Source organism: Diabrotica undecimpunctata, chromosome 1, assembly GCF_040954645.1.
Source record: "Diabrotica undecimpunctata isolate CICGRU chromosome 1, icDiaUnde3, whole genome shotgun sequence".
In the NCBI taxonomy this organism is placed as follows: Eukaryota; Metazoa; Arthropoda; class Insecta; order Coleoptera; family Chrysomelidae; genus Diabrotica; species Diabrotica undecimpunctata.
In genome coordinates, this window is record NC_092803.1 from 122,670,333 (window position 1) to 122,697,067 (window position 26,735).

At 33.5% G+C, this 26,735-nt stretch overlaps 1 protein-coding gene across 1 annotated transcript; it reads left to right on the forward strand.

Moving 5' to 3' along the window:
* Window positions 1–3,873: 3,873 nt before the first annotated feature.
* CCT5 (chaperonin containing TCP1 subunit 5) lies at window positions 3,874–24,981 on the forward strand. Its single transcript, XM_072519354.1, has 9 exons — window positions 3,874–4,101; window positions 4,222–4,312; window positions 4,370–4,480; window positions 6,622–6,956; window positions 7,741–7,962; window positions 13,167–13,274; window positions 21,475–21,744; window positions 23,983–24,174; window positions 24,668–24,981. The coding sequence occupies exons 1-9, from the start codon at window positions 3,994–3,996 to the stop codon at window positions 24,851–24,853; spliced, it is 1,623 nt and encodes a 540-aa protein (XP_072375455.1). The 5' UTR covers window positions 3,874–3,993; the 3' UTR covers window positions 24,854–24,981.
* Window positions 24,982–26,735: the final 1,754 nt, after the last annotated feature.

A 26,735-nucleotide genomic window follows, 5' to 3' on the forward strand; every position in this document is an offset into this window, starting at 1 on the left:
TATATCTGGTTTTGTACCTTTTTCAAAGTGCGCTGTGCAATTGCTTGTTGCAATAGTGACAATGAAGATAAAATCTTTAGGTTTCATACATTTCCTAAAGATAGTGTGACCAGAAAACTGTGGATTATATCTTGTTGTAGATAGGATAATTTTAATTGTAATACTGCAAGAATTTGTTCTAAACATTTTAAAACTGAAGATTACCAAAGAAATCTACAACAGGAACTTTTAAATTACGTTTCTAAAAAGAGTCTAAAACTCAAACCTGAGGCAGTACCTAGTCTTTATTTGCCTAAATCAAAATCGGCTACCCTTTTAACCAACCAAAAGAAACGCGTACAAAGAGCCGAACACAAAGAGTCAAAAAAGTATGTTGAGCAGCTTCTTACTACTTCTAGGTCAACGACGTAAGTCTAAATCATTACTTTTATTAATTATTAGTCATGAAACCTTAAATGGTTCTTTCATATCGATTTGTTAAGTAAGAAACTAGCCTCAGCCTGCTATGCAATTTGCAATAAGAACTGTTTCGGAGGAAATTAATTTAGCATCTTCCAAAATAACATATTTTTCTTTGTTAAATCATGTTATCATTATTAAAATATATAATGTTATCATTATTATAAACAATACCAAGATAATTTTATGTGTGAATATTACAAAAGATGTCATTTAAAATATGCAATATTGTGTGACCTCACTACACTCATATGCGATGGCCAGCTAGCTCCACAGATCACGTCTGTGGCTAGCTCATTCGATATAAATAAAGTTGACTTTATTTATTTTGATTGATTGATTATTTATTTTGATTTTGTGTTGAACATCTGAAATATCGAACTCTGGAGTATAAGTTAATTAACCTGTACCTAAGTGTAATAAAAGATAATTAAAACTTGTTTTTTAAAGGATATCTATGTTAACAAAATAACTGTACCAAAAATCAATAAACTTAAATTAACTTCAAAATTTTATTTATGATTAAATATTATAATAACATAATTTTATCATCTCTTTATAATTACTATAATTAATCTAGCCAAATTATATAAAAAAAACTTAAAATTAAAAGTCTTTCCTATACAACTACATTCAAATGTTGCGGGAATAAGCGTTCTTGGCTACGTCATGCGCGAAAGCGAACCGATTTTGGAACATTATGTATCATACCTTGTGTATTCATTGTACCATGGTGTAAATATACTTCATCTCATGATACTATGACCCTAGAATAACAGAGACACACTACAAACTTTGAGCTGTCTTTAAGCCTCATACGAAGCTGTTGAAATTGATCATTGCTAATGTCTGAAATTCTTTTGGACACAGTGTCATTTGATAATGGAATTTTACTAATTTCAGCAGCATACTGTTTTCAATGAACAATTTCAGACATTCTTATAGCTGCAGATAGTAAAAGTTGCTCTCCAATAGTAAAAGGCTTTTTCGTTTTTGCTATCAAATACGAAACTTCATACGATGCCAATAGATATCTATCATTCAAAGTAACATACTTCTCCAAAGTGTTCTTTTCTTTATTTGATGTTTGCAAAAGACGCTCAAAATATTCTGTTGGCTTTTTTGATAACGTTGCATGTTTAGTATTCAAATGTCGTTGCAGTTTTGACGGTTTCATGTTTTCTGTAGCCAAAACTTCTTTGCAAATTAAGCACACTGATTGTTCTTCATTGTTGTGAGAAGAGCATGTGAAGCCATACTGCAAATATGATTCGTCATATTTTCTTTTTTTTTTGTTTTGCTAGAAGTCGGATTTGAAGCACTGCAACTTGGTTGTGACGGCGTGGCAGACTTATTAGTTGGAATTTTAATTAGCCATTTATCCATGATGGTTAAATAATAATAAATAATTAAACAAAATGTAGTTGAACTTTAACGTAATAATTAAAAACACCAACTGAAAATTACACAGTAAATACACACATGTCACTACGAAGACAAAGCTGAGTCCAAACTGAAGTACAAACAGAAAAATAACTACACTCGAATCTTTACCAGTGCAATGACAACAAATTACGATCAGATCAACCCCGGCGATTATTTTATAAAAATAATATGCCGATTCGCCTAGCCTAGCTTGATTATGCTTCTGTATTGTATGTGTAAGCTGTAAGGCGACGCGGCGTCTGGGTACTTATAATCACTAAGTTATCTTGCAAACACTGGCGCCGGCGGCCAGACATCAATGTCGAACGTTCAGTTGAAAATCGAGGAGCGCGTTGTATTTATTATTTTAAATGTTACTTACATATTTTCATTTATAGGCCCTACATAACAGTTTTGCATTGCCACTTTTTTCAAAAAATAGTTATAATAAAACTACAATAGTATTTTGTATGACTTTTATTTGTATTTATATTTGTACACTTCCCGTCATATAAAACTGGTACACTTTTTTTTCCCAATGTAAACCTGTGTTCAGACTGGACACAATGGTTCGTGAATTAATTCGTTGTTGCCATCACAGATAACGAAATTTCAGTAAATTTAAATAAAACTTAAAACGTAAAAAATAACGTTCAAAAATGTATAAAGTATTTAGATAGGTATTATTTTTATTATTAACAACAAAAAACCGTATCTAATAAATTTAAAAACCGGAGAGAGGATTAAGTTAATGTCCAAAATGTTGAACGATATTTAAACGTAGGGTATTGGCACAGGAAACATTGGAATGCATCTACTGTAATTTTATACTTTACTTAATTACTTACCGAACACAAACTGTTGACTGTATGTTATGTCAATAAGTTTAGTAACAGGCAAACTACTTAAATTAATTTATTATTTATTACATAAACGATAAATGTGAAAAACTAACATTATACTTTATCCTACATAGAAAAATGCTTTTCAAAACGTGACAGTATTATATTACAATCCAATATCTCACTGTAATGTTCCTTATGGAGGTTGAATCTACACCCTAATTGTAATCCGTTTTTATCTATAAAGAGACTATTACTTTTTTACATTATTATGTATAAAATGTAAACAAAAAACATTTACCTACCCATTGACATGCATATTTTTTTCAAAATTAAATGATTTACGGTGTATAAATGATAATGAGAATAAAATTAAGCGGAGTAAGATATCATCGTCTGTCTTAAAAAATCCTCTTATAACAGAACTGAAAACTTCTCGAACATATCCGAACGATTAAACATAAAAAATATTGCTTGCCATCAGTCACATTTGACAAGTTTGTCAAAATGAAATATTTTCACAAATTATAATTAAACACGAATCAATGTATGGGTACTGAGATAATGGAAAATTTCAAAATTAATAGAATTTTTTGAGATGTATGTTTAAATAAATGTTTAAATATAAATGTGACTGACTAATCGAGAACGCTCGATATTGTTTTAGATTTTAATATACTAAAAACTTGCGACCTGTCGCACAGCCCTGCTTTTAGCTGGTTTGATATAATATTTTCATTGAACTGGCAACGTTGCCTTCGAAATTAGAATGACACATGTGAAAAGCTCAATTTACACAACTTAAAAAATACGATTTTCGATTATAAGAGTTGTACCAGTTTTTTATGACGCGAACGGTACGTAGTGTGTATACTAATTTTAAAATTTTAAAATTTTATTTATAATGATTGAAAAGTATCAGATCTTTGCGACCCCCTTTCAGTAGTCTCGCGACCCCCCTGGGGGTCGCGACCCACAGTTTAAGAAGCCCTGGTGTAGACAACAACTCATGTGCTCATATCCTTCGCATATCATGACTCATACCACAGAATAACCATACCACAGAATAATAAAACATTTGATATTTTTCTGTGATCATACCATCTCATACAGATGATTTAAAACGTTTGGTTCTGTGGTTTTCTTGCGTGAAATGTCAAATGCCAGTTTTCTGTCACTTTCATGGGAGTAGCCAATTCGAAACAAAAATAAAATTTTAATTAATCTGCAACATCTCCCAAGTCTTTAGAAAACTTACATTTTCAAAATGAGTGCTATACCAGGAAGTATTGCCTTTGATGAATATGGACGACCCTTTATAATTCTTAGAGATCAAGAGAACCAAAAGAGATTGACCGGGATAGATGCACTTAAGGTAGGTTATGTTTTGATTTTGCAAACTGTTTTATATTTTCTAGTTTTTTTCTTAATTTATTATATATTTTAAAAGACACACATTTATTATAAGTACAATGATTATAAATATTTGTTTTAGTCACATATTTTGGCAGCGAGACAAATCGCTCAAACAATAAGCACTTCTTTGGGTCCCAAAGGTTTAGACAAGATGATGGTATCACCTGATGGTAGGAAATGTTCATAATACTCGTGATACAATTCGTGTAACAATATTTACTTTCCAGGTGAAGTAACAGTCACTAATGATGGTGCCACTATTTTGAAAATGATGGATGTGGAACATGAAGTAGCTAAATTGCTAGTACAGTTATCACAATCCCAAGATGATGAAATTGGTAATATATTTATTATTTTTTATTGACACATTTTAAAAGTTATTTATTTACCTATTTAGAAAATAATTAAAAGAAAAAGTTTCAAAACAATTCTTTCTAATTTAGCTACCAATTCTAGGTCAACAGTAATTTGTTAATAAAACTGTCAGTAGGAATTGTATTTATAAATTTAATTTGTTTTTCAATTGTGGTTGCAGAATATATGCTCTTATTTTTCAGCAGTGTAAATTCATGTTATGATAGTCATCTAATTAAATAACCCGTTCTTAAAAAAATCTTAAAAATAAGTTCTATAGTGTATTCAAAATAAAGATGATTTGGGAATAAACAGAATCTCGCTTATATACATAAGAAGCCATAGGTGTTGTTTTGCTTTCCTATTAAATTATTAAAACAAGTAGAGTTGCTACTTGTTTTAACAAGATTTGGTTTCAGTTTGTTGCAAATGCAATTAGTGAATGTTGCTTGTTAATCATTGTATTTATTTTTTACTTTTATTTCCTAAATGGACTACTGAAGTTTGATGTCACAATGGGCAGGGATTAAAAACCTCTCCAAACATTTCTAATTTGTGTATACTTGTCCCATAAGAAGTTGGAAATATTGTTCTTTTTTTAATTGTTTGAAGAATAAATAAGGACTTTTCGTTATGAACATTCATTCAGCATTTGGTATTATTTGTTGTTGTTCCTTCAAGGCAAGCCTTTCTGGATGGTTTTTCGACTGAATTAAAGAATCTGTCACATCTAAATGTCAGTTAAAACATGTTCATTTTAAATTTGCAGTACAGTTATAAATTTTCACATATAGTAACTGCAAAATAATTATTGTTGCACATCATCTCCTTAGAATGTATGATACTGCCTTATATCTGTAAATAATGGTGAACAGTCAGTTTCACTTTAAAGGTACCACATTAATGAACTTAAAAATTATTCTTTTTTAATGTTTATAGATAATATAAGACAGTATCATATGTTTTAAGGTAATCCCGTGCAATGATAATTGTTTTGCATTTACTATAGTAGTTAATTTCCACTTCAAGAGTAAATTAAAAATCAGTTTATTTTTTGGTAAAGGAAAGAGGTTGATCGTTTGTAATCTTGTTAGTGACGACAAATTTGCTCCTGATACCTTATGGGCTTTTGAATAAAAAAAGTGTGGTGACTATCATGAAGAGATGATTGGCGAGTCATTTGAAAAGTAGTTCTTTTCGATATTAGATAAACTAGACAAAAATTCGGTGAAAAAATCAAATAGTATTGAGTCTTCTACCATACCACTGTGAGCTCAATCCAATTGAGTTAATTTGGGCAGACTTAAAAAATTATATTGCAGAGAAGAATATGATTTTTAAATTTTCAGATATGAAAGATCTTTTTAATGAAGAATCGTGAGTATTACATCTACAAAATGGCAAAAATGTATATAGCATGTTTAGCAGAAAGTTAAACAAAAGATGTGGAATCTTGTCAATATCATTGAGACAAGTTGAACCACTGATAATTAACATAGTTAATGGTAACAGCACGCCAGACTCTGATTCTGAGTAAAATATTAATTTACAGTTTGAGTTTTTTTGTTTTATTTATTAGTCAGATACATAGAATGTCTTTATTTTCGACAAATGATTTTTCTGACCTTTGTATAGGTTTTTGCTACTTTGAAACTTCGTTTTCCTTAATATGTTGTAATTATACATATATGTTCTACTTGTTTAATATTATTGATGTTGTTTTCTTTGGAACCCTTCTTTTTATTTGTTTATATACACTATAAAAAATATTTAGTAAATCTGCCAATTTAAATATTTTAAGAAATTGTAACCCTCATTAAACAAGGTAGAATTACTAAACTTGTAAGTGTAGTGAAATGTACTACTCAAAATTTTAGTAGTACATTTAATGTAGTACATTTGAGTTGCAAGTGAGTACATAAAATTACCAGTGCTAAAATTCCAACAGAATTACAGTAGTGTCAGTTAAATGGCTCATGCAAATTTACTACTATTGTAAGCAGTCACGATGTCAATATTGTTATTTTCTTTTTACCATCTTTACCATTAAAAATATTACTTAAATTATATATAATATTACTGTACTGTACATACAGTGATGTATAATTATTCAACATCATTTTAGGTGATGGTACCACAGGTGTTGTTGTTCTGGCTGGTGCCCTTTTAGAGCAAGCAGGATCTTTAATAGACAAAGGTATTCATCCCATAAGGATTGCTGATGGCTTTGAGCTAGCTTGTCAAACAGCTGTAGCTCATTTGGAAAAAATTGCTGAACTATTTCCAGTATCAGCAGAAAACACTGAACCTTTAATAAAAGTTGCAATGACCACACTGGGATCTAAAATCATTAACAAATGTCATAAACAGATGGCAGAAATAGCTGTTAATGCTGTTTTAGCTGTTGCAGATTTAGAACAGAAAGATGTTAATTTTGAACTTATTAAAGTTGAAGGAAAGGTAGGTTTTATTTTTTGGTACATGAATTGTGTTTTAGTTAGTGATTAATATACAATGCCTTTTAATGGGTTAGCTTAACATTAATTTTTATAGAGTTTCTATTTAAATTACATTTTATTTTTCATTTCAACTACTATCAATTATTTGTAGAGTTTTTTATTCGCAAATATTTGCCTCATGCTTCAGAACGGAAAAGGAAGAATCTGACATAAGTTACATTCAATTTGACAAATTGATGTTTCACTGAGAATATGAAATAATTATATTCTCTAATTATAATTAGATTTTTTTTACCACAGGCAATATGGCATTGTAGTAACAATACAACAATCATAATTCCGCTATAAATCAAATGCATAAAAATAATAGAAATCAAAAGTTATGTTGGCACACATGGATGTAAAAAAATTACAGATAACATGCTTCTTTTCTAACTTGGCTGAACTGTACAACCAATATTCAGAAATAATTATATTTTTTTTCTTTGTTGTGAGCTATGCTGATACCTTCTACCTTTATTTTACTATTAACTCGCATTAACCATGTTCTTGATATATATATATATATATATATATATATATATATATATATATATATATATATATATATATATTATATATATATAACCATTTTCTTGTTATATTATATCATATTATATACTCATATTCAGACCATATTATATAGACTTTATAATGAAAATAGTTAATTTCTCTTTGTTTTGTGTTACTATGATTGTTTGCTTTTTTAATATGTGAGTTAAATAAGAATGTATTTATTGTTTTAGGTTGGTGGAAAATTGGAAGACACAACATTAGTTAAAGGTGTAGTTATTGACAAAACAATGTCCCATCCACAAATGCCCAAAGAACTAAAAGATGTAAAATTGGCTATTCTCACCTGTCCATTTGAACCACCAAAACCAAAGACCAAACATAAGTTGGATGTAAGCAGTGTGGAAGATTATAAGGAACTAAGACAGTATGAACATGATAAGTTCAAGGAAATAGTAAGTTAATCAAATACATAGGATATGTTTCGACTTGAGCATTATTACAGTATTCCCTTTTTATTAAAGATCTCCAATTCTTCCCCTTTTGATGTTTTTCGGTTAATAGAGTCTTTGAGCCCAGCCTGATCAGCATCATTTATTATAGCCTTTTTTCTTTTTTATGATTTCAACAGTTCTCTTAAAAATTGTTATCTGGTGATTTTGAAAAACATCTGCTGACATGGCTGTCAAAACTATTTGATTGTAACATGCACATTTGAAATGCTTTGATCCTATTTATATTACAAACTTAGCATTCAAGCTTTAGTTAAAAATCAAAAATACAGTTGGATGCAGCAGAGAACCTGATGCCCTGATGAAGGTTTAAATCTTACTGTAACCTATCTATCAGTTCCTAAATTAGGCATTAAAGTCTGTCAAAAACTACCAACACATGAAAAGTACATAATGATATTACCAGCTGACAAGGATAATGCAAGCTGACAAGGGTAATGCAACTGTAATCATGGACAAAGTTCAATACTAGGAGAAAATCCAAGAATTAGTCACACCTGGGCCATACACAAAACTACAAAAGAATCCAATCAAATCATTGGATAATAAAATATACAAAGCACTACATAAATTTAATAATATAATACCTACAGATTACTGAAGAACACTAACGCCCCACTATAGCAGGACACTGCACCTGTACATAGTCCCAAAAATACATAAAGAAAATGTACCCCTCATAATACAAATTTGCAGCAGGATTGTTTCTCCTTATAGCAAACTGTCAAAATTCCTCCTAGATTTAAATACAACTATTAGCACATAATGCAATTTTTTATTTACAACATTTATAAAGAATTCACAGTATTTTGTGCAAAAACTAGCAGACCTAGATTACAATATGCTAGTCAGTTTTGATATTACCAGCCCTTCACAAACGTGTCTTTAGAAAAAAAAAATTAAAAATAATAAAAACCAAACTAGAGAGGGATGATACATTGACAACAAAAAAAAACTGAATGTAGGACAGACAACAGCTATTAATTAGGCAATGATTTTTATAAACAAGATTTTGAATGATTGGGCTATTCATTATCTCCTTTATTAATAGATATTTTCATGGAGGAATTTGAGAAAAACATTGTGTGTAAACATAAAAAAAAACCCACAGATTGGTGGATATATGTAGATATTGTGTTCTACATTTGATCTCATGGACCAGAAGTACTGGACTAAAAAAGTATCAAATTCATCATGGAAAAAGAAAAGAACTTCCTACCCTTATTGGATGTGTTAATCACAAAGGATATAGGATATGCCACCAAAGTCTAAAAATATTTACACCTGTTCTAACCAAAATGGCATTCCAGGGAGAAAAACCTGCTAACAAAGGTTTTAACAAAAAATGATTATGCATTGACATTTATAAACAAGGATTATCACAAGTTTTAAGAAAGAAAACAACATAACACCATAGAATTTGAAGATGACAACAATACCATATGTAAAGGGCTTATCAGAAAAATTGAAAATAATAGGAAGTAAGTAGGTACATTACAACATTCAGAACAACTAATAAACTGAGATCTATTTTGTCCAAAACCAAACTAAACAACACACGTGGTAGATCAAAGAATTGCATCTATAGGATACCTTGTTTATGTTACAACAATGTTTATGTGGGGGAAACTTTAAGACCACTAACTGTTAAGATAAACGAGCATTAATCATACATCAAAAACAGAGACTTTGACAGATCCCAGATATGCAGATATGCCTGGGACAATGAGCACATAGTACAATGAAAAGATGCATCAATAGTCATGAAAGAAATAGACTTCAAAAACAGAAAAATCAAAGAAGCAGTTCTCATCTTAATGAAGAAAAATGTGTAGCAAACCCATCAACACACTGTAGCAGACTCTGGTTACCAATACTAAAAGAAGTCAGCAACAAGAATATACCAATATTAATGGATTAATAGGTCAGAGGCATATTCTACAAGTAATTACCTAAACACACAAAAATCAGAATTTAATATAAATCCGAGGGTACATCACACTCAGAATTTCAACTCAACCCATGGCTTTTTACCTACAAGATCAAGTCCAAGTAAGTCACCTGTCAAGTTGGCTGAAACAAAGCGTCAATTAATTAACAAGTAAAACATTTTCTGGATTAGAGATTAAAATTTCAATACAATGTGGTTTAACCCCATAAAAATACAATATTTAATATAAAGGACTTGGCTACACAAAAAAGAATAGGTGCTGGTCCCAAATTATGTGTTTTATTTTGTAATATATTAACAACACGTTACGAAACTTCATCATCATCAGCCGTTTTTAGTCTACTGCTGGACAGAGGCCTCCCGTAAATAATTCCAATCCATTCTATCTTGAGCATCCTGAATCCAGTTGTGCTGAATGCACTTTATGTCATCTGACCACCTTGTTGGAGGACATCCTTGATTACGATAAGCATCATGTCTAGGTCTCCATTCCAGAATTTTCTTCATCCACCTTCCATCTTTTAATCTTGCAACATGCCCCTCCCAGTTCCATTTCAATGTTGTAATCCTTTGAACTGCGTCAGTAACACCAGTTTTTCTCCTAATTATTGTATTTGATACTCTGTCTCTGAGGGATATATTCAGCATTGACCTCTCCATTGCTCTCTGTGCCACTTGTATTTTATTGATTACTTTTCTGGTAAGGGTCAATGTTTCTGCTCCATACGTTAGAACTGGGAGTACACATTGATCAAAGACCTTCCTTTTCAAGCACATGGGAATATCTGATCTAAAGACTTCTCCTGTTTAGCTCTGTTGTTTGATTATCTCTTCCTAATTTAATCTCGTGGCCCAGATATTTATAGCTATAAACCTGTTCAATTTGCGTGCTGTTAGTTGAGATGTTTTTTGCCATTACTAGGTTGGTCATATATTGTGTTTTGGAGAAATTAATTTTAAGTCCAATTCATGTACACAAGCTCTGAAGGTCTTGAAGAAGCTGGCAGGCATGATCTACCCGGTCTGCAATAAGGACTATGTTGTCTGCAAATCTCAAGTTGTTCAGAAATTCTCCTTTTATGTTGACTCCAATATTCTCCCAATTATTGTTTCTCATAGCACTCTGCAACAAAGTGGTGAATGGGTTAGGAGAGATGGTATCTCCTTGCCTAATACCCCTCTCGAAGGGAAATGTATTTGTGTTGCCATAATACATTCTAACTGCAGCTGTTGCGCTATTATATATGTTCTGAAGAAGAGTTGTGTACCTATGATCAATACTGCACTCTGTAAGAGCTCTTAACATGGAGCTATGCTGGACTGAGTCAAACGCTTTCTCAAAGTCTACAAATATTAATATCAATGGCTTGTTGTATTCTGTAACTTTCTCTATTAATGATTTTATTACTTGTAGGTAGTCATTCGTTCCAAAGCCACTCCTAAATCCTGCCTGCTCTAATGGTTGGTGAAAATCCAGCTTAGGTTCCAGTCTGTTAGTAATTATTCTCATAAAGAGCTTATATATAAATGAGATAACAAGCTGATAGCTCTGTAGTTTCCAATTTCTGTTACATCTCCTTTTTTGTGCAATATCATAATGGCACTATTCCATTTTTCTGGTGTAACTCCTTCAAAGAGGCAGGCATTATAAACGGTTTTTAAAGCTTTTATGACACATTTGCCTCCTAATTTTAGCATTTCACTTACAATGCCATCTTCTCCAGGTGATTTGCTGTTCTTCATACCTTTCAACGCTGATTCAATTTCCTCTTCGGTTATATCTGGAAGTTCCTCTGATCCTTGATTTTGTATGGCTGGGATTTCCACCTCTGGAATGTGAGCATCTCGATGATATAATGTTCTATAGTACTCTTCGATAATTTTCATAATTTCTTGTTGTTCATATACAGCATGTCCTTGTCTATTTTTTAGCTTATAAATGTTCCTGGTTCCTGTCTTCAATTTTCGTTTTAGAACTTTAAGGCTTTTATTTTGTTTCTTTAGTGTTAAAATCCCTTATGTCTTTCCTAACAGCTTTTGAAATGGTTTTATTTAAATTCCTCAGCTCTGCGATGTTCATTGTGTACTTATCTTTCATTTCCCTTCTTTTTTGCATTAGGTTTCTTGTGCCTTCTGTAAGTTTTTCATTTTTCCTTATTTGCTTAACTTGACAGTTCTTCTGTGCCTTCCTTAGAGCGTCCACCAACCTTTCGTTAAGTTGTTCAATATCGGTTTTATCTTGCACGTCATTCTGAAGGTTTCTATCTATTTCTTCCTGATATGCCCTTGTGTTAGTAATCGCAGTGAACATAACATTTTTAGTCCTTGTTAGTATATTTCTTCGTTCCTTCTTTATGTTCAAGACTACCTTCGCTTTAACCATTCTATGGTCACTTCCGGTTGAAACTTGATTTAATGCAGTTACGTCTTGAACAGCGTCAGTTTTGTTAGTAAAGATAAAGTCAATTTCGTTCTTGTTCAAGCCATTTAGTGATTGCCAAGTCCACTTTCTTTGGGGGCTTTTTTTAAAATGGGTGTTCATGACATTTCTGTCGCCATATCCGTGAGGTCCAAGTACAAACTCTGAGTACAAATTACGAAACTTAGGTGGTTACAAATAGAAGAGTATTATATATCTGGCATTTCACAAAGTTGTATCATACTTGGATATCAAGTATCTTATCATTATCAAATTTGTTCTGATCGCTATAAATTCATTTTACTAATGGAGATTAATATCTTTACAATCTCACACTGAGTGTATGTTAAAAAGTGTAGAGATTAATAGATAACCTCATCTGCACATTTTTTGGTACATCCATTTAAGTGTCATGCTTTACTGTCACCACTTAATGTTCAAAGAGTTACCAAATATTCTTGTGTTCTGAGAGTCTAAGCCTATGCTTTTAAACATATTGAATACTATATGTTTGACACAGTCAAATAGTTAACATTTGAGTAGAATTTCATTATTGGGAACTAGTATAATAGTTAGTAGGATAAATAATTTCTCAGCTTATGCTGTTTTCAAAACAGTTAGAAGTTTGGCACATTAACTTCTCTCTCTATTAGCTCCCGCCTATATACATATTACAGCATATTTCATTTTTAATTATTTTTGTCGTACTGTATATATTACTTTACATACTGCCTATTTTAACTACGCTTTAAATAAAAATATGTTATATTTGTTTAGGTTGGATTAGTAAAGAAAGCTGGAGCTACATTAGCAATTTGCCAATGGGGCTTCGATGATGAAGCCAATCATTTATTGTTACAACAAGAGTTACCAGCTGTAAGATGGGTAAGTTTTCCAAATTATAAACTATTTAAAATATATAATCAACTGATACTGAAAGGATTATTGAAAACTCAAGTATATAAAAAATAGCGATCCTGATGCAGTCTGGGGAAATTTTATTTTGGTGAAGGCGCTGCTATCAATTATTATTTTAATTTATTTGATAATGCATGACCTGGCCTTCTACTGCTGCGATGATCATCCAAGAAGCAACTTAGCCATTATTGATAGATTCCTATGATAAGAAAAAATGTAAGTATACAGGATATAGTCAAAAAATTTGACTTCAAAAAATTTAACATACAGGGGCATGCAGCATACCTAAGGGTAGGATTTAACGAATAGAATATGATGACAGAAAAATCCAACATGGCTGTGTGAAATAAAGGCCATAAACGTGTAGCGTCTAAACGGCTTCACATACAGGGTCATGCGGTATAGCTCAAGATAGGATTTAACGAATAGTATAGGATGATATAGAAAAATGAAATATGTCACCATGTTAAAGGGGCCTTAAACCTATAGTGCCGAAACAGCTGAACATTTAGGGACGTGCGAGAACTCACGTGATAGAATTTAACGAATAAACTACGATTACATCAACAAATTTACTATTCTAGTGGATCGTGACATGTGACATGATAAACGGAAACGGAATATTACACGAAACATGTGTGATATTTTATGTGAAATTTGACATATTATGTGATATTTAACGTAAAACGTGACATGTGGCAATTTAATGTAATAGAGAGTTGACAGTTCTAGACAGGTGTAAACAAATACAGCATAGAGCAGTAGTGAATACGCTTACGTTTTGACATTCAAAAAATTTCCCAGGCTACTACTACAACTATTAACAAGTTTTAAGACTCTATCCTCTCTATCCTGTGATAGTATATAATTTCTATGTATTTTCGGTGACTCAGCTATTGACTCCTATTTAATAGGGTCCTTCCTTGGACCAGAAGGAACCTAGGTACAAGTTTCATGGTTCAAAGGTTTTTCGTTGAAAAATTATCACAGTAAAGAGACAGAAAAAACACAAATTTAAGAAGGATCATTAGGAGGATTATTAATAAATAATTTTATTATATAGCAGCTTATGGAGAAAACTTAAAATCGAAAGTCTAAAGTCGAATCAAAGTCCACTGCACATAAAACATTTATTTTTGTGCTTTTGAGTGAATCGCCTTAAAGAACAATAAAAACATCTAACTATTTGAAATAATTTGTGATTTTTCAGCTGTTATATTTGTTTTTTCCTGTACAAATATAACCAGGCTTTTCTCCAGGCACCAAATTGTTTATATTCTTCCCCTGTTTATAATTTTTGTCTTCTAATTGAGTCGTAGGCCTGTTTAAAATCTATGAATATGTTGTGGGCGTCAATGTCGTATTCCCACGATTTATTTAGAATTTGTTTCACTGTGAATAGCTGGTCAGTTGTAGATCTCCCTTGTCGGAAACCGGTTTGGTATTCCCGCCAATATTTTCAGTTAGTTGTTGAGTCGTTTATTTAGTATATAAGTAAAAACTTTGTACGCTGTGCACAAGAGGGTTATGACGCGATAATTTTCGCATTTCAGTTTATCCCCTTTTTTATAGATTGGGCATATAATTCCGGTTTTCCAGTCGCTAGGGATCTTTTCCTCATTCCATATCTTGTTCATAAGCATATGTATTTGTCTAACTAGATTTTCGCCACCTAATTTATATAGCTCAGAAGGGACGTTGTCAATACCTGGAGCCTTGTTATTCTTCTGTGCTCATATTGCTTGTTTTACCGCTTCCATCGTCGGGGGTTCTATATTTTCTGTCTCTCCCTCAATGTGATGCATGTCAATATGCTCTTCATTTTTTTGCGTCCGTAGGAGGTTGGAAATAGGTTTTCCAGACTGATTTTATTTCTTTTGGATCACTGGTTACATGCCCTTCTTGATTTCTGCATAGATTTGTTCGGGGTTTGCATCCTTCTCTTAAATTGACTAGACATCTATAGGCTTCCCTTACATCGTTGCTTTGAAAATTTTCTTCCATTTTCTGTATATTACCGTTCTCGTATTTTCTTTTCTCTGTTCGGCATATTTTATCGGCCCTCCCTTTTGTATATTCGTAGCTTGCTCTTCTTTCTCTGGTTCTTCTTCCCATATTTTTCTCGTGTTCTTCATTTCTTTTCTGTATGGCCTTTTTACACTCGTCATTGAACCATTCTCTTTTTGCTTGTTTTTTTTGCCTATGATTTTTCTTGCTGCTTCAATTACTTTTGTTTTAATTTCTTCCCAATGTTCTTCAGTGCCTAGATTGTCATTGTTTGTGTTATTTCTGTCTCATAGTTCTGTTTGATATCTTGTCTCAATTTTTGTATATCTACTTGTTCTGTTGTTTGTTCCTGTCTGTCCCTCCTGTTTCTTTGAATTCTGCATCTGTATTTTATCAGTACCAGGAGATGGTCAGATCCGCAGCATGCTCCTCTTCGGCTCTTTACATCCTGTATGCTTGTTGTTGCCCTTTTGTCTATCAAGACATTATCAATTTGGTTGGCGATTTTTCCACTAGGCATAATCCATGTCGCCTTAAAGTCGAGCTGATGATCATGTTTTTTCTACTGCCAAAGTTGATAAGTAATTCTCCATTTTCATTGGTATTTTGATGGAATGAATGTTTACCAATGGTTCCTAAGACAAGTATTTCTTTGCCTATTTGAGCATTCATATCTCCAATTACGATCTTAATATCATATCTCGCTGAGCTGTCATATACTTCCTCTGTTGTCGGAAAAATTTTCTTTTATTTCCATGCTATGTTTTTCTGTTGGGCAATGTATGTTAATGATTGAGAGGTTAAAGAATTTTGTTTTTAAATCATGAATGTGTTGCTTGTGTGAGTCCATTTCAAAAGGTAAAAGAAATAATAAATTAGACTTACAATCAATTTAATTTAACTATCCAGACGAAAATTTTGTTTTTGTTCTTAGTTTACAAATTCTCTCATGCAATGCTTTAAAATCTAATATGGCATGTTTCATCTTATTGTCAACTATAAAGGCTACTCCAAACTCTTTTTTCCGCCATCTTTTCCGATATATAGTAATGCATGCGTTTTTGTGTCTTTTATTCCGTGCCTTAGCCATTTAGTTTCTTGTATTGCTGCTAGTTCTATTTTATATTTTCGGAGCTCGTTAAGTAGTGATGCCTGTGTTCATGGTTTATTCAATGTCAGGAAGTTCCAGGTACCGAGTATGTAGTCCATATTTCTTTGCTTAAGTCGTCGTCGATATTCTTTGCTTAAGTTGTCGTCGATAAGACCGATCTATCCGAGGCTTATTTGAAGGTTTCGTGGTTTTTTACTTTTTACGGTAACGGGTCATCGGCCCATTACCCAACCCCCAACCTGGAGGACCAGAATTTTCTGTCAGGGTTTATTCCCTTGGCTGATATGTTAAAGTTTTTAGGCGCCAGAAACTCACCTTTCACCCCCTCTCCTTTGCTACATAAAGCACAATCATTGTACGCCATGCACCTAGTGGCTACGCGGTAAAAGCCTTCGGGGACGTGGGAGTAGGATTTGTTGGCAGAAGCTGAGTTCTATTTCTAGGAGACTATTACTTGGAGTTTTGTTACAGTATAGGCAAACCATACTGCTTCCAAGATCCTTTACCAACTTTAAACCACCTATTGTTGCCTTATTTTTTTTTTGAAATATTGGTTATTTTCATAATGATTTTTATCATATCTGGTCTGCTTTAAATGGTTCATTAAATATGCAATCCAATCAGTCCTCCTGAGATTTCTCCTAAATTACTAGTTGTATTGAGGCCTGTAATTGTATATCTCATTAAATGGCTCAGATATTTCAATTTTTTTAATTGAAATTATCTTTGATTATCTTATAAATATCTTATGAAAATAAGGAAACTGGATTATTTGGATTACATAAGTAGGTCAAAAAAATAAGAGACTGCTTAGGGTCATTATGCAAGGTAGAATTAGGGTAGAAGAAACATAGGAAAAGTATACACTTACTAGCTGAGTAACCTTCGGGAATGGTTTAACTGCAGCTCGTGACAGCTATTCATAGCAGCAGCTAGCAAAGTAATCATCATCATCATCATCCAGCCCCATTTTCACATCCATTGTTGGATATAGGCCTCCTCCAGACGTCTCCAGTTCTCTCTATCTCTAGCTGCTGCAATCCAGTTTGTTTCTATTCTCCTTAGGTCGTCGGTCCATCGGGTGGGTGGTCTGCCTCGACTTCGCTTGTCGGCTCTTGGTCTCCACTCCAATAATCTCTTCGTCCATCTTCCGTCTTCCATTCTAGCAACATGTCCAGCCCACCTCCACTTTTCTTTATTGATTCGCAGTATAATATCGTCTACGCCAGTTCGTCGGCGTATCTCCTCATTTCTCACGCGATCTTTCAAGGTCAAGCCCAGCATTGATCTCTCCATTCGCCTTTGTGTTACCCTCAGTTTTTCGGCAGTAGCTTTCGTTAAAGTTAGGGTCTCTGCTCCGTAGGTCAAGACTGGTAAGATGCATTGGTTAAATGCCTTCCTTTTCAGGTGAATTGGGGTATTTGTTTTAAAAATGTCTCTCATCCTTTCATATGCCGCCCATCCCAACGTGATTCGTCTATTTAACTCGCAGGTTTGGTTGTCTCTGGTTATTCTAATTTCATGACCCAAGTATGTGTATTTATCGATTAATTCTACCTTGTTGTTATTGATCTGTATCTCTTCGCTGGGAACCATATTGGTCATCATTTTGGTTTTCTCGAAATTTATCTCCAGCCCAGTTTCTTGTAGTATGTCATTCAGTTCTTGGAGCATGTCTTTGATCTCTCCCAGATTATCTGACAGAAGCACGATATCGTCCGCAAAACGTAGATGGTTTAATCTTTCTCCATCGATGGATATTCCTTTCTGTTGCCATGTTAGTTTTTTAAATGCATACTCAAGAACGGTAATGAACAGCTTTGGTGACGTGGTATCACCTTGCCTGACTCCCCTTTTTATCTTTATTTTATTAGTTGCTGAATGGTTGTTGTGGCATTTTCATATATATTTTTAACTATATTACAATATCTGTGGTCGACCCTGCAATCTTGTAGTGCTCTTAAGATGGACGGTAGTTCCACTGTATCAAACGCCTTTTTAAAGTCTACAAATATCAATGCCAAGGGACGGTTATATTCGTTAGTTTTTTCTATCAGGGTTTCTAGGCACTGCAGGTGATCGTTTGTGCCGTAATTAGGGCGGAAACCGGCTTGTTCCCGAGGTTGGTAAAAATTCAGCTTTGTCTCTAATCTGTTCGTTATTATTCGGGTGTATAATTTATAAAGATGGTTAAGGAGACTGATTGGTCTGTATCTTTCCAGGTCTGCTATATCTCCCTTCTTGTGTAAGAGTACAGTTATTGAATTATTCCACTTTGTTGGGATATTTTGATTCCATAGACATAGATTAAAGAGCTTTTGAATTTTGGTTATCAGTACTGAGCCTCCTATCTTTATCGCTTCCGTGACGACACCGTCCTCCCCCGGAGCTTTGTTATTCTTCATCTTTTTTAGAGCCTTGTAAATTTCGTCCAAGGAGATTTCTGGGATATCTTCGGAACCCTGATTTTGAACCTTCCTCTGCTGATATTCAACTATATCTAGGGTCGATTGGTTGCTATATAATGTCTTATAGAATGATTCCACAATTTGTAACAAATGTTCTCTGTTTGATGTGATGTTGCCATTTCTATCCTTGAGTTTGACTATTTGTTTATTTCCATTTGTGAGTTTGCGTCTCATTATTTTCATACTCTTATTTTCCTCAATGGTTTTGATGATTTTCTCATCTTTGTATTTTCTTAGGTCTTTTCTGATTTCTGTTGATACTTCCTTGTTCATTTTATTTATATCGTCGTTACTAGAGTTTTCGTCGCTTCTCAGTATTCTTCTTTGTTCCATTTTTTTCTGGGTTTCCAGACAAATTTTTTCTTCCTTCACGCTTTTTGGGCAGCATTTCTTTTGAGCTTCTGTTATTGCTTCTACTATTATGTCATTTAGGATGTTAATATCATTTGTTGATGATTTTTCTTGAAGGAATTTACCGATATGATCTTCAAAATTTTGTTCGTTGTTTGGATGTGTCCATATGTTTATTTGCTTCTTCTTTATCATATTGTGTCGTTCATAGTTGGTATTTAACACAATGGTGGCTCTCACCATACGATGGTCGCTTGATTTCGCAAATTTATTTAGCACTGTCACATCTGTAAATATGTATCTTTTATCAGTGATAAAGTAATCGATCTCATTTGTCGTCTTCCCATCTGGGCTTTTCCACGTCCATCTGCGGTGAGGTTTCTTGTAGTAGTAACTGTTCATTAAGAATAGGTTTTTCTCTAGTAAGAAGTTTAAAAGAGTGTCGCCACGGTCGTTCCGTCCCTGACTTCCAAAATTTCCAAGAGCAGTTTCTGCTGGATCCAGTTTTGTTCCTATTTTGGCGTTAAAGTCTCCACATAACTGTGAAATGTGTACGGTTGTTTGTGTTGGCTGTGCTTAAATCATCATAAAAGACTTCGATCTCCTCGTCTGTATATTCTGTTGTTGGAGCATAGACTTGGATAACTTTTAGATTATATCTAGTATTTATTTTGAACGTGGCATATGTAACTCTAGTGGATACTGATTGGACAGTTTTTAGATTTCCTGCTAGCTGTTTGTTTATGAAGAATCCGACGCCTCCTACTGACTCATGTTGTTCTCCGTGATAGTAAAACAAGTGACCAGATTTTAGGGTCTCGAGGCCTTCACCTCGCCTTCTCACTTCACTAACTCCGACGATGTCCCATTTGATCTTTTCTAATTCTTTTTCCATTTCTTTAAAGCTTTCATCAGAAAGTAGAGTTCTAGTATTCATGGTTGCAATTTTGAAAACTGTTTGTTTTTTAAAGCATACTCTTGTCAAATTTGTGTCCCCCCCTCCAGAATCCTTGGGACAGACTGATAAATCAGTGTGAGAGTGTCTACTCACCTGGGGTAGTTTCCGTTTTGTTTTAAAATCTGACATTTGTAAGGGTTTTTGGCTAAGTTCAATGCCACGCGAGCCACTGCGTGTTTTCAAGGTTTCAGTTTCAGCCGCGCACTCTGGGAACAGACGCTGTTTGCAGCCGCCCACTTTGGGTCAGACGCTGCTGCTGTCGCAGTATCACAGCCGCTTAACTCATAATGTGAGTGACGCCTGTGAGTATCTGGAATTAAGCCTATAGGATTTTTACTTCCCATAGCCTTAATCCAGTAATGACATTACTGCTGCCTAATGTCATATCCTCAGTTGATCCGCGGGTACTTATTTGGCAATGCCTTATTCGTACCTGTCCTGCATATCTGCAGGAACTTTCCCTATCATCCATATGGGACGTGCCGTGTCGAGGTTGAGGACATCCCCCGTCCAATCTGTCTTCCGTAGAGTACAGAAGAGCCCCTACTTAGTTCAGAGCTCCTCCTCCACGAAAGCTAAGACCGACACAGAAAGTGATCATAGCTATGGTCATATGTAAGATAGAATAAGAGAAGGAACTTTAAGCAGAAGAAGCTCATTTTTCTGTTGCTATTTTCTCCAGTTTACACTTCTATTATGTCGATAATTTTATAACTTATTAACTAATAACTAAATTAACTAACTATGTTAACTAATTAACATGAACATTTTTTGTCTACAAATTTCTATAACCAAAAAATTGTTAGCTTGTTTAAATTATAAAGTTATTTTTTTCTTTACATGCAATCCAACAATATAAATCATTATTTAGTATTATATATAATCAGTATTTGGAGAACAAGTTCCGATAATTTTATTTGGAGACCAAAAAGGTTTTTACAATTTTTAGATTGTGGTTAGTTAACATTAATTAAAGTTAACAAAATATTCAATGTTCTTATAATGGTTCTATTTATTAGAATATGTTCTGTTTGCTTAATCAGTATTTCCTATATATAGCATTTGAATAGATATCCTGTTTGTATAACTTCATAAACTCTTTAGGTAATATCCCACGTTTATACAAGACATGTCTGTCAAAGGAATCAATATTGGTATGGCCCAAGAAACATGAAGAAATTTGGTTTAGCCATCATATTATTGACCAATTATATTATACAACAATTATCTTCTTGTATGATGAAATCAAATAAATGATTTTTTTTATTATAGGTTGGAGGTCCAGAAATTGAACTTATAGCCATAGCTACTGGCGGTAGGATAGTACCCCGTTTTGAAGAGCTTACTCCAGAAAAACTTGGTTATGCTGGTTTGGTACGGGAAATTGCATTTGGCACCACTAAAGATAGAATGTTGGTTATTGAAGAATGTTCAAATTCACGGGCAGTTACAATTCTTGTTAGAGGAGGTAACCAAATGTTAGTAGCTGAAGCCAAGAGAAGTCTCCATGATGCATTATGTGTTGTCAGGAGTTTAGTTCAGGTAAGAAATTGATATTATACAATAATAGTCTAGCGCAGCTTTGGAATTATAGCAGGGTAGTCTGCTTTCTCCTGGGCCTACAGTGTACAAGAGAGGAAACAAGGTCAGTGCTACGCTTCAATCTATAATATAATATGTACATTTCATCATATTTTAATATTCTAGTAAATTACTTCATCCACAAAAAGTGATTTTTAACACAGGTCTGATGGATCAATACCTCTAGGGAACTCCATATTATTGATTTGGTTCTGCAGATTGCAAGGTTAAATAGAGGTTGATAGTGCTATCCTATCCAACCATTGGCAGTTGCACAGAAAGTGTTCCAAGGATGCATCTTCAGCCTGACAAAATCTACAATCTGCACTTTCTGCCAGTCAGATTTTATTCATGTGTCCCTAGGCGACAGTGTCCTGTTAGGAGACATACGATAATTCGTAGATCATTCCTATTCATATCTAGTAGTTCATTGGACCCCCTTTTTCGAAGATTTCCAGGAGTTACATTTCATCTGTTCCACCCAGTCTGATATCAATCTTTTGGCTGTGCTTCTTGCTATTCTGCAGGTTCTGGGTCTATGAATGTTTCTTTTTCCCTCTCCCAGCAAGTAGGTTAAGTTTCTGGTTCCCTTTAATATCAGTATGTTCAGGCACCCAGAGTAAAACTTACTTTATTACTTTTTAGAATGCGAATCATATTCGGAAGACAGTTCCAAGCAGTTCCTCCTTATTTATTATTTCCTGCAGGCACATCTCTATAGAATAAATTTCTGCTTGAAATATAGTGGAGTGATTACCTAGATTTTCACTAAGGCTCAGCCTTGGTTTCCATTGTATACTCCAGCCCCAATACATTCATCGGTTTTAGAGCCGTCTGTATACCAGTATTGATCTGCCATTATGAGATTCTTTTTATTCAACTCCAATTCGGGGCTTCATGGAAAGGTGCCGCTAAACGGCTTTACGAAATAAGATTTAGGTTGCATTGCATCTGGTATCATTTCCTGCTCTTGGTGATTTTTTTATTATCTTTCCAGATTTGATCCCGTTATCATTTCGCCCTGCTTCTTGACGTCTTATCCACCTTCTGTATGCTTCTGTATGTAATGGAAGGTCAAGTATGACCTCCATGGTGGTGGTTGGGGTAGTCGACATTGATCCTGTTACGATTAAGCATGCTTGTTGTTGAAGCTTATTCAGCTTCTCTCTGGTGGTCTTTTGTTGGCATTTAAACCACCATACTAATGATCCATAGGTCACACTTCACAAATTCTTTAACATGTCCATGGCTTTGTTGGATATTCTTTGCAGATGAGCATTCCATGTAAGCTGCTTATCTAGTATTACTCCTGGATATTTGACCTTGTTCGCCTCTTTGTTTCTCCATACAGAGCAAGCATCCAGATGTTATCTAGACTCCGTCTTCTTATGAAACTGACTATTATTGTTTTGCTAGGATTGACAGAGTTTTTCCCTGTCTTACCCCCTAGTAAGGATATTTAATGTTATTCGAAATGCGATAGATAGCGGACTTTATACACACATTACTGTATTTTTCTCTTACCATAATTACTAGATCATTCCACATAGACCTGTACTTCTACCCCTGTGCGCCAAGGAACGAGATCAGGTCACTCACCAGGAGTGACCACAGTAGAGACGAAAGCACTTCCCTCTATGGGCATCCTTTAGCTGTTTTGGCCATAAGCTACTCTCCTTGTAGGTCTGTTAGAATCAGTTGATTTTCCAGCATCGCTTTGATCTAGTTGCATGTGGTGGTGAATATCCCTTTTGATACTACTGCATCATAACGATAATTTGGTAGTGCATTATTAAATGCACCTTCTATATCTAGAAGGGCTGTTAACACAATCTCTCCAATATTAATGGAGTGAATGATATTCAGAACTATCTTGTCCAGTGTTTGTTTTGTTGATTTTTTCTGTATGTTTCCCAGTCCCCAATTCTTTGCCTTTATTCATACACAAATACATACTCAATTTTAACCTTCAACTCTTACAGGTCTCGATATTTTAGACAAAAATTAAATCACAGATGAGGATGATTCATAATTAGTCCGGCTCATTAAGCCAGATCATATTGGCTTTTCATGTTTAATCTTCATTATAGTAAATGCGTGCAACAATGCAGTTCTTTGTTGAAACAAATGCTTTGCCTTATTTTGTAAAATAATTAGACATAATCTGATACTTTTATTATTACTGTTGTTGTTTTTTAGGAACCAAGAGTAGTGTATGGTGGTGGAGCAGCAGAAATTGCCTGCAGTTTGGCAGTCGCGGCTCAAGCAGATCAACTAGCTTCCTTGGAACAGTACGCCTATCGTGCATTTGCTGAGGCTTTAGAAAGTATACCACTTGCTTTGGCTGATAACAGTGGACTGTCTGCCATCCATACATTAGGAGAAGTGAAGGTAAATGATTACAGTCTAATAATAAAATAAGTACAAGCTATAATGATCATATTGTGACGTGAGGTGGATGGAGATCATATGTGCTTATTTTAATATGTGTATTAAATATATTTACAATTATTAGATAAATTTTTAAACACTACATTATAAACGATTTCAGTTCCAAATATGTTAGTCGTATTTGTCGTCGTAAAAAAATAAACATGCTTGAGAGTCGCGACTTCACTGACAAAATTTCAATATTCAAAATGACGGACCAAGAATATTAAAAATACTCTGAATTTTGTTTAAAATAAAATATTTTGTTTTATTTGCTTATCATCTCTATATTCAGAATTTACAAAAATCAATATTTTGTATGTATATTACAATAAGGTAGTTTTGCACTATCAATACCTTAAATTCACTATTTAAATTTTTAATTTTCCTATTATATTTATTATTAATATTAATGTTATCATTGCAATTTCAACTCTACATTTTATGATTTTAGGCTAAACAAGCAGCTACAGGAGATCCAGCTCTCGGTATCGATTGTATGAATACTGGAAACCTCAACATGAGAGAACAACATGTTATCGAATCACTCAGATCAAAGAGGCAACAATTTTTGTTGGCTACCCAGTTGGTTAAAATGATATTGAAAATTGATGATGTACGCCAACCTGCATCGGGATAAAATAGCACTTATTTTTATACTACCGGCGTTAATTTCTAATTCTCACTAATAATGACTTTTATAAGTTGATCTGCGTAATGCTTCTTTGTTCTTATAATCACTGAAAGTATTAATATAATTTATAGAAATACCTTGTTTTATTTAACGCATTACCTGCCATTGTTGCTTACATGCTCCACCATACTTTTTATTTTTTTTTGTACAAGTAAAAAATCTTACTAAGATATATTTATGTTTTTGTGAATCGCAATGCTAAATATAACTACAAAACAATTACATATTTTGTATAAATAACTAAAATTTTGTTTACTTGAAAATTGCCAACTTTTCTTTCTTTTCGAGCGAGATGTTTTTATTATTACATTCTTAAAAGACTTTTATCGTACGATCGAGGATCGTACGATATAAGTTTTTTGACGAGGATACTTATATTTCTTTGATTATAATTGTTCTTTGTAGATGATGCGATAATTCTGAGGGTACCTTGATAAGTAGACATTATTATGTAGAACAGCGAAAAGGTACAACAGTGCTGAAAAACGGCTAATGAAAGTAAAACAACCTTTTGTAATATCTCGATACAATTCCTACATGAGAGGTGTCGTTATACACGATAATGGTGTAGCTAATTACAGGATTGGTATAAAAGGGAAAAGTGGTGGCCTTTATTTACAAATACTGTTCTTAGTAAACTCGTGGAAATTATATAACATCGTAAACAACACAAAGATATTTGTTATAATTCAATCCAAATAGATTTAAAAAAAATGTGGCATTAAGCTTGCTGAAGATGAATTTCACCAGTGCTTCAGCTTCATTTTCTAGTAACATACCAACAGATACTGGTTGGAACCAATCAAGTCATTTAATATTTGAGCAGCCTACAATAAGATGCATATTGGTCAGAGAGTATATATCAGGCGTATAAATGCAAAACCCGTCACATGTTTTTCGATTTTGAGATGTATATGTCATTCTAGCCGTAATATATAGGTCTACCAGTTGCTGTATCATTTTAATATAAAAGTCGACATCTTCCATGAAATATTCTGAATAAGAATAGAGTTGGATGTACCACGTGGCTAAGGCGCATGTCTGACCAAAAGAAGGGATGGTTTAATAGTTAATGTATGTAGACAAGATTTTATGGACATTTTATGTGAAAAAAGACAGAATTTTAAATATTACCAAGAGGTTCAAAGAATGTAATGACATGCTCCAATAACGTCGTGGAGGAGAACTAGAGGAACAAATAATAAACAAGCAGCTTATAAAAATTTAGAGGAGTTTCTAAAGTTTTGTGTCAAAGATTTTATTTACTAGCAGAGCTAATCATACGAAAGCTCTGGAGAATGTTTAATAACTGTAGAGAAGAGAATAAATCTCTTTGTACCACTTCTTATTTTAGTTTAGAAATGACAAAATTGTAGATAACAATTTGTAGAACTTTTATTTAAGATACAAACTGACTACAATACAAAACATAAGACTACTTGAGACGAAGGTCATAGAGGGAATGAATAATAACCGGCTAATTTGCTGGCTAAATATTAATCGTGTCTCGTCAAAGTCCAGGACCGTCGCAGCGGTCTGCAAATACCTTACAACTAAATAAAAATAACATAATTACATATAGTTTACTTACTAAGCTAAGCTAACTAAGTTTATTACTAAGCAACCTGAAGGTTAGGGAAACGTTTTCAGATACATTTTTACGCGATATAATGTTGGTTTAAGTACCCCAAAAACTGACTCATGTTCAACGTGTCTTCAATTTAAAGACAAACTAAAAATCGCCTAGATGCTGGCACAAAATATCAGATAATGGTTCATCAGCGTTTTCACAAAAGTTAAGCTAAATGTTTTTAGGAGCTGAGAAAAA

Excerpts from the sequence above, each read along its gene's own strand:
- CCT5 (XM_072519354.1), top strand. The coding sequence starts at position 3,994 with ATGAGTGCTATACCAGGAAGTATTGCCTTTGATGAATATGGACGACCC. Across the intron at positions 7,963-13,166 it reads ATGATAAGTTCAAGGAAATA|GTTGGATTAGTAAAGAAAGC; the intron begins GTAAGTTAATCA and ends ATATTTGTTTAG. Across the intron at positions 13,275-21,474 it reads AGTTACCAGCTGTAAGATGG|GTTGGAGGTCCAGAAATTGA; the intron begins GTAAGTTTTCCA and ends TTTTTATTATAG.